At 41.2% G+C, this 12,320-nt stretch overlaps 1 protein-coding gene and 1 non-coding gene across 2 annotated transcripts; one reads left to right on the top strand and one right to left on the bottom strand.

The window, feature by feature from the left end:
- Positions 1 to 2,340: 2,340 nt before the first annotated feature.
- TRNAR-CCU lies at positions 2,341 to 2,413 on the top strand. The gene has a single exon. It is a non-coding gene; the product is annotated as a tRNA-Arg (tRNA).
- A 2,007-nt stretch (positions 2,414 to 4,420) lies between these two features.
- LOC123452163 lies at positions 4,421 to 5,047 on the bottom strand. Its single transcript, XM_045128764.1, has one exon. The coding sequence runs from the start codon at positions 4,976 to 4,978 to the stop codon at positions 4,697 to 4,699; it is 282 nt and encodes a 93-aa protein (XP_044984699.1). The 5' UTR covers positions 4,979 to 5,047; the 3' UTR covers positions 4,421 to 4,696.
- Between the last annotated feature and the right edge of the window lie 7,273 nt (positions 5,048 to 12,320).

Raw genomic sequence — 12,320 nt, forward strand, 5'->3', positions numbered from 1 at the left:
AATAGGTGATTTAGTCCCGGTTCGTGAGGCCAGGGTCCCGGTTCGTCTAATCCCTTTGGTCCCGGTTCCAGACACGAACCGGGACCAATGGTCCTCGCTCCTGACGCGGCACCTTTAATCCTGATTGGTGGCTGGAACCGGGACTAAAGGTTAGTCTTCTGTCCAAGTTCTGGTCACCAACTGGAACCAAAGAGATGCCTATATATACCCTCGCCTTGCCCACCTTCTCCTTTTTTTTGCCGAGATGTGCATGCCATGCTCTTGTTGTCACTCTTCTATGTATGCACATGAGATTTTGATAAAATGTCCGAGCCACACTTAAGCTTTCTCCTCTTCAAGCTCGACCTCCAAGATCCATTTTTCTCAAGATTTGTCTAGGTTTGACGGTGCACCAACAACACAAGTGTTCTAAAAGGTTAGCTACTTCATTCTTTCATCTCTCACTGCTAGTTTAGCTCATTTTAAATGCTCTAGAAGTAGAGTGGTTTGTGGATTTTAGTGTAGGAGTGTATGTGAGAGTTCTTTTGATTTAGATGCAAAATTTGAGATCAAATTAACTTCTTAGAGTCTGTGCATGTGTAGGGTGTCGTCCCGTGCCCGCCCTCACCGTCGTCGATCGCCCGCGCCGATCTCGTCACGACACCATCGTGGTGAGTCTCTTGTTCTTATCTTCTTTTTAAAAGAAAAAAAAATCTTACCTGTATGATTTAGATAGATACTTGTATAAATTACTTACTTTTACTTTTTTTGTTATTATATAGTGCAATCGTTTTGGTATCCACCGACGTCGGTCCTCGTCCAGCCTATGATTCAGACGTGGTGTATTTTTATTTATAACTATTTATTTTATTTAGTGTTTATGACAATTATGCCGACTAATGTGACATGAATGTTTTTATCTAAGATGTATGTGAACCAGAAATTCCAATCGACCCTCTTGTCGAGAGGTTAATTTTAGTTAAAAAGAAAAAATTAAAAATAATTGAGGAGAAGAATATGAAACTGGAGTTGCATGTTGCCGATGTCATCGATGATCACAAGATCAAGATGGATGCAATGCGGTTGAAGATGGATGCAATGCGCTTGAAGATTAGGAATATTAAAAAAATATGCCATTGATAAAGAAGCTTGGTATCATTATGCTGTTGGATCAATTGTTACCTTAGTTGCGATTTTAATCGCATTTGTTGTTGCATTTAAATGTTTTACATAGTTGTATGTTGTTTTATAAGAACTATATATGAACTTTATGTATTTATTTTTACAGTAATAACATTCGATCACTACTGTACTTTGGTTTTAATGTGATGATGAATTTGTATTAATTTGATCGTTTCTCCATTCATGATGTTCTTCAATGATTTTTGATATACTTACTTTCATAATACAGATGAACCGCCAATGGATGTACGGTGACCGACGCACTTCGGAGTACATTACAGACCTGCATAATTTTCTTGATGTGGCCGAGGCAACCAAGCAGAATGGTTTTATGCATTGTCCATGTGTTAAGTGTGAGAATATAAAGGATTACTCTTCCCCGAAAACCCTTCACGTCCACCTGCTTGAGAAGGGGTTCATGTCTCACTATTATGTTGGACCAAGCACGGAGAAAGAGGGATTATGATGGAAGACAACGAAGAAGAAGAGGATGATGACAACTATCCGGATCCTATGTTCCCTGAATACTGTGATAATGCAACGGGGGAAGCTTTAGATCAAGAGGCACCAGACGATGTATCCGAAGATGATCTTCGCCGGGTCATTGTCGATGCACAGATAGAATGCGAAAATGAAAGGGAGAAGTTGAAGTTCGAGCACATGTTAGAAGATCATAAAAAAAGGTTATACCCAAATTGCGAAAATGACAACACAAAGCTCGGTACGACTCTGAAATTGCTGCAATGGAAGGCAGAGAATGGTCTATCTGACAAGGGATTTGGGAAGCTACTGAAAAATAATGAAGATGAAGCTTCCCCTGTACGAACGAATTGCCTGACAGTACGTACGAACGAAAAAAGGTTCTCTGCCCTTTAAAATTAAAGATGCAGAAGATACATGCATATTGTAATGACTACATCCTCTACCGTTGTCGATGAAGGAGAAAACGGTGACGGTGTAGCGACCAGAGGAGATGGTGGCGGACTGGCGGTGTAGCAGCCGAGGTAGGTGTCGTTGGGGTAGGCGCGAAAGAAAGTGGCGACAGGAAATCCATATTCTATCAGTTTAGAGTTTATACTGGTCTAAAATTAATCCCCAAAAGAACTAATGATATTCAACTTCAGTTACCACTTGCGAAATTTTGTCTAGTATTGATCTGGTTAAATACAAAACACATTAGCGCCTGTAGCTCAGTGGATAGAGCGTCCGTTTCCTAAGCGGAAGGCCGTAGGTTCGACCCCTACCTGGCGCGTTAATCTTTTTTTAACCTTTCTGTACATGCATGCTGTGCTGGGTGTAAATCACAGCACCACACACGTGCTCCGCAGTCATTAGATCGTGCTTAGACAAGGCATATGACATGTGAAATGTGAAGGAGACAAGAAGGACCTCACCCCGAACCAACTTTTTTTTTATTTGACACATCTACTGCAGGCCAAAGCCGGCACGAACGATTTTCGTGATTTTATAAAATTGCATTTTTTTAAATTTTTTTGCGGGGCCAAATTGCATTTATAAGAAGATGTTTTTTTTGCGCATGACATTTATAAGAAGACGTTAATAGAATAAGTTTGTCAAAAGATGCAGCGGAGCACTTGTTCCGTCTTTTGAAGATACTAAGTCACAATGAAAAAACATTATTTCCTTACAACTTTAGGTGTGTGTTACTGTCTTATACTATAAATTTTATTTTGCTTACCCGATCGACGTTAAGTTTACGTATAGTGTTTGATGAGTTGCATGCATGCCGCTTATACAACACAGATTTTACTGGATCTTGCTAGTCATTATGGTTGATAAGGGAACCGTTCACGTACTGAACTCACTAAGAAAAGACAAGGACGAGTACATGTTTCTGGAGTTGATGCTCAACAAGTAATTTCAATCATTTATTACACTATGTCGGTCTCTTTACTTCATTTCCTGATATCGATTAATCAATGACTCTTTTTATTCTTATTCTTTGCCGGACAGAGTTTGGAGCCGGTTCCTCAAGAATGTTCGCGGTAAATGGAAACCAAAACTCCGATGAACAATGTCGAGGGTAATTAGGTAGTACTAGCTACATCCGCGCATCTCTTTAGTTCTAGTTTCAGTATCATTATAATCCTTGATTATTATTTGATTGAATTCTATTATCGTGAAGTATTGCATGTGGCAGCAACGAGGGAATAATCTATGTGCATACTATGTTTACGAGAACATTCACTTTATAATTGAACGGCGGATCAAAAAACCAGGAAATCTTGAGGTACGTAAACAATATTCACAATTTTTATATCATTCTCTGAATATACGCACGTATAAAATATTCATATTGGTCCCGGCTCGTAGCAAACCGGGACTGGGGGGAGGGGGGGGGGTCTTTAGTCTCAAGTTAATAGTCCCGGTTGGTAAACCGGGACTATAGGGCCTTACCAATCGGAACTATAGTCACGTTTTCTACTAGTGTTACCATGAGGAATTAATAAAATTTGCCATGATTCATGAAATAATTTTGACATTCTTCAGAAGTAAAAAGGAAATATGTCACGAGTTATTTTAAAAACGCATGGTCAGTGGCTCAAATTTGCCATGAACCATAGATTAAAATTGTCATGGTGAATTACTTAAATTTGGCATGATACATGCACTAAAATTTGCTATGGTTCATACAAAAATGGTTTTCATGTTTAAAATACTAGAATTATCATGGTCAAAATACTAAAACCGCGATGATCTATAAACTCAATTTGGCATGATGAATTACCAAAAATTACCATGATCCATAAATTAAATTCATCGTGGTTAATTACTAAAATTTGCCATGGCTAATTAATACAAAAATTCGTGAAAAGTAGTTGAAATACAATGGTAGCTTCAAATCGAAAAGAAAAAACTAGATGAAACATTTCTTGGTAACTTTATTGTAAACCCTATGACAACTTCAGGGTAAACATCTGACAACTTGTAGCCCCCTGAAAAAGTCGTCGAAACATATCAACATGAGATCTACTTTTAATAATCTCATGAAAATGGATTTAATGATGAAAACAAATTTTTAATTAGATTTTTTTATTTAAGAGATAAAACATGTATAAGTGTAAAAGCAAAAAAAAATTAACTGACGTCATATGTGTAATGTGACAAGATGAATGATTATATAGGCATATGAACCATGTCGCCACGTGACACACATGTGGGTGTTATCATTTAGGAAAGATAATAATGCTTGAATTTATATTATTTTGTATATTTCAGGCATACGTAAATTCAGGAAAATTGCTATCATCGGACATGGCATTACACGCTCATCATTCTGTAGTTACCTATACATCCGGCCACATGGAAACAACAAAATACTCCCTCCGTAAAGAAAGTATAAAACGTTGACATCACTAGGGAGTAACAGATACCCAATCAAACAAAGCAATTAACCACACACACGCAACCATGCACACATACGATCTATAGCTAGCAGCAAAAGCTAAGACCAGATAGACCACCACACAGATGGTACGTGCATTATACGTACGAGCCCTGCCGGTGGCTTAAACTACCCGTCTTGCTCGTTTGCGAGCATCCGGCGATGGACCTTGTCGATGAACTCGGAGGCCTTCTGGTCGATGTCGCGTTGGGCGTACCAGTGCCGTGCGTAGTCGTCATCATCGCTGGGCCGCACCCTGTGATAATGGTACCTCTGCTGCGGTGCTGCCGCCGCATGCTGCTGCTGCTGCTGCCGCCTCGCCGCCGTGGCCTCCTCCTCCTCCTCCTCTTGCCTCTTGTTCTTGAACCCGAACAGGGACGCAAGCGCTGCCCTCTTCTTTCCACTTCCCATGGCACAAATCTCTCTTGCTCTAGCTAGGTTTAGCTTTCGTTGCAGAATGTGCAAAGGCAACTTACTTGGTTGGCTGCACAGAGACATGGTGTGTGTATGTGTGTATTTATAGTCGCTAGATATTCCTTTAGTGTTTGATTAAGGCGACGATCGCCGCAGTCGTGCGGATAGTTAGGCAAGAGATTTCAATGATTAGCTGCGGCCGCGGTTCTCCGTGGAGCTTTTTGACTGGCCATTCGTCGAGCGGGCCGTGTAATCCATCGCCATTTGTTTAGCTAGTCCACGGTGACTACTGACAAGCAAGTGAGCAGTTGGATACCGGAGCAAACAACACAAAGCGGCCACTTGCATGTATGTTTTTACTAGTGAGCCGTAACCTGTTTGGAACGCAGGATAAAGAAAATACATGAATTAGATGTTACCATGTTATGTTTGATATACTACCTTTCCTATATAGAAATCTAAACATAGGTAGGCCTCTGTGGTTTGTAGTAATAGGAACTCTATAGGGTATGATTTCGAAAGAAAAATTTCCTGTACATCCCTTTGGTTTGTAGCTACGTATGGTTGGTTCCTATCCTTCACATTTTAAAGGAATAAGTTATTAGCTTGAACCTAATTGAAAATTTCCAATCAAATGAACCAAGTCATCTCTTTTTTTCCTATAGAAACTTAATTCATGCCATCTTATTTCCTATGACTTCCTATTCCTATGATTTCCCTATCCTATGAAGCAAAGGAGGCCCAAATGTAAAACATAACTGTTTGGGTGTGAGGGAAGAGGATGAAACCTCCTAATATAGGAAAGGGGATCTCGCCCCTATCGTTCCATGGTGACAATGGTGACGCTCCCGGGCATTCTCCCAAGCCACCCGCGATGGCTCTATGATGTGTACCGTGCATCATTATATCCATCTTGATCCTCCCTGGCGTCGCTTTAGCAGGAGCGGTATCCCTTCCGTTGTGGCACCCATTATGTTTTACATTTGGTGGGAGTATGTGAGGATTCTGTGGTGGCAATCCCGAAGATGAGCTTGGCAATCCTCGAGGTGGCTGCAATGGCAGTGATCCCGTAGGGTGACTTCATCGATGACCAGATTTGTTCAACCTTATGTCCAAGTGTCCATCCATCAACAATAATCAAAAGTAAGTGCGACAATGCTCGGATGCATGACGACGGTCCTTAGTTTGTACTGATCATGTTGCGCCTAATATTTTCCTTTTTTTTGTAAGTTGATTCCTTCGACACCTGTGCTAGGTTTCATATGTCATCATTAGATAATCAGTATTATATGATCGTGTGTATCATTCAATGCAGATCGTTCTGAACACTTCATGATTTTTTCTGGAAACTATTTCTTCAATGGAGAAAGGAAGAAGGAATATAAAAACATGTATTCCATGGATAGTCAATACAAGTGAAACCATAATGTTTTGAGTCAATGTCTGGAACCCTAGGAATAGAAGGATTCTTATGGAAAATTAAATCGACATCAAAATTCCAACAAACAGCTTAACTGAGACGCTACAAGGGTATTATTTTTTTCTTAAAATCGACACCGAACAAAGGCATCAAGCGAGTGTCATGTTTTCCATTGGATTCCCGGAGTTGTTCGTCTGCGGGATGAGCGGTTGGCTATGCTTGCATGACATGAGGCTGCGTGGCCGCGGCCCAAAATATTCGAAAGGTGCGCACAAAGCCCTCGGTATTCACACCCTTGAGCTAACTAACCTGGTGGCTATCACAAATCTAAGGACTATATATAGCAGATCAACTATAAGCAGTCTATTACTACTACTAGTAGCAAACTCTACACGAAAGTGCCAAGTCGCCATTTGGATTGCTATGGAAGACTTGAGTGCGTTCATGAGTTGGCAGAAAGGGGCGATATCAGCATGCAGTATATCCAGTTTAACCGAATAAATACCTAATCGCACACCTTCGTTAATCCATGCATGCATGAATGATTCTTCTGGACCTGAGCTAAACCTGCATTGATTTAGGACTATTTGCATATGTGCCCTGCCCTGGCCCAGCCCGAGCGAGTATATATATATACTACTCCCTCCGTTCCTAAATATAAAACCTTTTAGAGATTATACTATGGACTAGATACGGAGCAAAATGAGTGAATCTACATTCTAAAATATGACTACATACATCCGTATGTAGTTCATAGTGAAATTTCTAAAAGGTCTTATATTTAGGAACGGAGGGAGTAGATCATTGAAGACGCCCTGGCAAATTACTTTACTTTCTCTCACAAGTCAACTGATTGACATGACAATTCAACTTCTGGTAAGACAAAAACTTCAAAGCTTGAAAAGACAACATTTCAGAAAACATGTCAGATTCAGGTTTGTTCATGCATAATGGTTGAAGTTGCAATGCCTGCCTTTTCTGCAAAGACAAGCGAAAATTACTGTAAATATTATGTAAAAGGGTGAAAGAAAATATGAATACTATATATTACAATCCATTGAACCATCTCAGCTACCTTAAAGCATCAGTAAACGTATAGATAACAAGCTGATCGGACCTAGGTCTCACATTTCTCACACAGAATTGGCGGTGAATTATTACCATATCATTCTTACGAAGCCGTGAAAGGGGTCATGGAAAGGGCACCCCAAATGAAAGAGCTGATATATGCACAGCGGGCCTGATGTTGTTGTTGCAAACAAAACAATAAGAGAAGCTGCAAAGGGTTGTCAACTCTTCTAGAGAACATACCCAGTTCAGTAAAGCGGCTCACGAATAAAACTTTATTCTATCTTAAGGTTGACATCAATATTGTCAATTGAAGGATATGGGTTTATGAAATACAATATATGGAATAGTAGGAACGTAGGAACTATGTGTATGGATGTATGCAAGGTGAAATTTAAAGAATATCTGTTTTTGTTCGAAATATGAGATGAAAATTATTGGTAATGGAGAAAAAAAACATCTACAGTTTTTTAATTTGGTTGAGAAAAAGTTTTCATTCCATGAGTTTAAAAATGAGTAGGTAGAACATCATTCAGAAGAATTGATAATTCTATCACCCAAATCCAGTCCAAAAAACCACAACCCATTGGTGCAGCAGCATAGAACTACTGGGTGGCTTCAAAGTAAAATAGAGACAAAATATTTGTGAGAAAGCTAGAAGAAGCTACAATTTTATTGTCCTAGATTACCTATACTGGACTAAAGAGTGTACTCAGGTCTATTTCAGTTAAAACTGTTCTAACAGAAGTTTTGAAGCATGAATCTTGAATCTGTTCTCAGTATTACCGAGTGCATGGAGCAATTTCTCAGTCAATAAGACATTGCCGAAGCATATTAAGACTCCATCACATGTTTCAGAAGATACATCCATCTACTATAAACACATGGCAATAGAATCAGGAGATCATCAATTGTAAAATCTGAATATAAGATCAACAGGCATCTGCGACACATCGACATGGCTTGCTAGGCAAACTCCATGTTGCATACCATGTTGTTGTGCTCTCATCGACCAACCAGACCAATCAATCTATGCCAAGGTCATGTTAAAGCTTGTAAACAATAAATTAAGGTTGCACTTACAACAATCAGAAATGGATCAGATAAGAAAACTGGATGCTCACGAACCATACAAAATGAACCTTGCATCGCCTTGCGCCAGATTGATTAGTCAGGACCTCCTTGCTTCGCCTTTGCCCCTCATCGATCGTTATGCTTTTTCCTCTCCCGATCTAACTGACTGGACCGGATCGAAGGTCAGCAGCTTGGTAAGAATCAGGATCGAAGAGTTGCCCAAATTAGTTGACCGGAATAGTGATGAGCACCTTCTGCACAAATGTGAGATTCATATACGTAGGAGTTGATAGCAGATTGAACAACGCTAGTTATTATGTTTCTTCTATCCGTGCAAGAAAGAACTCCTATAAAGAAGACAATACCTCAACTCCCCAACAGAGAAATCAACCTTGTGGCTTTGGAATTTGGATGCAAACTCGGTGCATAAAAATGATTTTTTTTTCATTCTCCTCTCTACAACGGAGACCAAAGAAATAATGGCACAACACATATAAAACACAAAAACTTTGAATGGAAAGAATGAAGTGCTACAAAAATACTCATCAGTGGTGACCACGGCCAGGCCAGATGAAAGAAGAAAGACACGGATCATGAGAGTAAGGAGGTGTGGAGGCGGAAAAGATCTGGCGCCTCCCATCCATACACCATCGTTGCTGTAATGAGATTCTTGGATGTATTGGCACAAATTGTCCCCAATTTCTCCTGCAATCTGGAGGCCGGAAGGCAGTGGCAGACACCGCGACAGCGCAGGTGAACATTCACATTAGTTTGGGGAGTAGTAATCGAGGGGATGGGTACGTAGGGAACAGGCCAGAGTATGTGCACCTTCGTTGGGTTCTGTACACCAGCGAGCCTGACGACCCGATCATGGAGCCCATATCCGCGACAAGATGGAGCCCCTCCACGCTGCACTTGCGGGAGGAAAGATATGAGAAGGAGGGCATCATCTACTGGTCGAGCATGGAGGCGGTGGCGGCGAACCGGAGATAATAACGACAGTGGCGTCGAGCCGGGGAGAATAGCGGTGGTGGTGGCGCACCCTCGTGTTGCGGCAGAGAGAGAGAGAGGAGAGACGATAGGTCGGGTGTGAGATTAGGGGCAGGGCTCAGAGGTGGATACAAAGCCATATCGCGACCGCCCACTCGGCATCGGACGTCAACCCACCACAATGGTCGAGAGACCACCGATTTTGTTTCTGGAATAGCGGCCACGGACATACGGCCCAGGTTTGGCCCAGGCGGCGTTAATGCAGTAGTGCATCAGACGGCCATGAATGACCCAGAAACGAAATCCGATGGTTGAAATGTCTAATAGTGTGAGAATGCTCGGAAAGGGCTCGGTTTTACTGTCCTTAATATATATATATATATTACTTCACCGGTGAGCAAATTTTCTTCTATATCGGTTTGTAGACAAGCGGACCAGTCTGTAGATATGGTTGCGGGAGGCCGCCATGTAACATTCTACGCATACATTTCAAACCGTGTTTAAATTAACTGGATAAAATTGATGCGAACAAACCAATATTAATTAAAATTCAGATAGAAAATAGCACAACTTTATAAAAAAGAGCACAAATCTTTCATACATAGTATGCGAATTAAGTCTAGTACAACAATGTCTTAGATTTGATTAGATTAATCGGATGTCAAACAAGTTTTTCATCAACGGATCACATCCTCCCACGCATACTCTTCCATCATCTTCATCCAACAACTTGTGTACATAAATGGTCTTCCTTCTATCCTGTTTTACATCACAAGAGCGCATCCGGGTTACATAATGTGTAGACCAAACTTAAGTGAACGAATCAATCAATAAGTTGAACAAGAGGAGGCAAAACTTACGATCTCGTTCTCTGCCGCCAGCTAACGAGCCATGTTACAAAATTTGGTGACAATGGACTGCATAGCGTACCGATGATAAGATAACGACCTCACATTACGTTATTGAATGATGTACATGTCTTAGGGCGCAATGCGCTTTCATGCGTGAAATTATTCATGCACTTGCCACCAGAATGTCTCCCCCTCTACTCCTGCCTACGAAATCCATGGATGCAAGCAACCACACATCGCATAACAACTCAGCCTCCATGGTCCAGTAGCTCACCATCTTTCGTGTTCTAGAAAATGACACAACATTCAAAAATAAGCTCAATGGCATTTGATCGAACACCTGACGAGCGTGGTGTCCGTCATGGAGGTCGTTGACAGGGGCGGAATGTACCTAGGCACAAACGGCTCTAGGGTGGACAACGACGTCGTAGAGGCGAGAGAGCGCATCGGTCCTGGTTGCAGATGTCGGGCAGTGCCTTTGTGGCGGCTAGAGATGTACAACAGCGGCAACCGAGGTGGAGGGTGCAGATGCAAAGCAAGGAGGAGAAGGGGGAGTGGAACAAAATGGGACCGGGAGGGGGATTCGGTAGGCTGAGGGTGTCGGAGTCCTATGTGTCTGCTGTCCAAACTCCCACAAAGCCCCCCCCCCCCACACACACACACACTTTATCTCCACTTTGCGGGAAAACACGTCCAAAACACTTGGTGGACTGATACAGGCCCACGTCGGAGGGCTTCCGTGGTCTGGACAACGTCGTCCGAAATGCGGGAGGTTTGTGGGTCGTCCTTGGAGATGCTCTTAGTAGTCTCTGGAATAAATGTATTTAGACGCATTTAAGTGCTAGAGACATCTGTTTGAACAGAGGAGGTATAAAACATATTCACCATATAGTTTGGTTGTTTGTGTTGCATCACGAAGTTGTTTAATGCAAGCCGTTTGTTTGGCAGCAGATGAGGGTTATGGTTAAGATAGTGCAAAACATGACGTTTGGTCAGCGTAGGGTCTAACATACCCCTTTCTACTCGTGGTGACCTTGCCATACACGACAGTACATGTTAACATTGTATCAGTCCTAGCTAATAAAAATAAATGGGAGTTCATCTTATCTACAAACAAATGACAATACAAATAAACAATCATGTAACTCAATGGGCGAAAGTTCATCAATTGCCGAACTAGGCGGAGGTTCTCCATCCTCGTGTTCTTCTTCTTCTTTAGATCCTTGTGTTACCTCTTTTGACCCAAATTTCCTAGCCCATTCTAATATTTTGCTCTGTCAATCTTCACTATCATATGCCTCCACACCATTGTCAAAGTCATCAACATCATTAGTTGTCAAATCTTCCTCCTCCTACACAAACTCATCATAACTCTATTCTAAGATCCAGTTACAAAGAATGTAACACGCAAGAACACGCCTAACTTGGATGGGGAAAGGATTGAATAACTTTTGATACAAGATCTTACTAGTAATTTGTGTGTGCTTTGCACGTTAGTTTATTATGTGTAATCACAATACTAAATTATTACTAAATTGCCTATCTTATGACATACTAGTATAGCATCATAACTCTTCTATCGTTCGTTTAAGGATAAAAAAATCATGTTTTACTAAGGTCATGAAAAATGCCTTGTTGTCATTTATCTAGTAGTTGTCTCTTTTCAAACCCATTTCAAGACGGTTGAAACCTAAACCCAAACCTTCTTTAAGCCCATCAGCTACAAGATAAAACATAAATTCCCCAATTCTCCTCTTTGATAACTGGCGGGAGCTCCTATTGGCGGCTTCAGGCACCAGGGAAGCTCCCTGGTGCCCACGTGGCAACCCTAGTGGGCCGGCCCATGTAGAGAGAGATCAATCACATTTTATTTCCTCTGGCTTCGCTTGATTGCATTTGAAAAAAAAAAGAACAAAAAAATCTCATAGAATCAAAG

The sequence above is a fragment of the Hordeum vulgare genome, chromosome 5H (assembly GCF_904849725.1).
Source record: "Hordeum vulgare subsp. vulgare chromosome 5H, MorexV3_pseudomolecules_assembly, whole genome shotgun sequence".
Classification (NCBI taxonomy): domain Eukaryota; kingdom Viridiplantae; phylum Streptophyta; class Magnoliopsida; order Poales; family Poaceae; genus Hordeum; species Hordeum vulgare.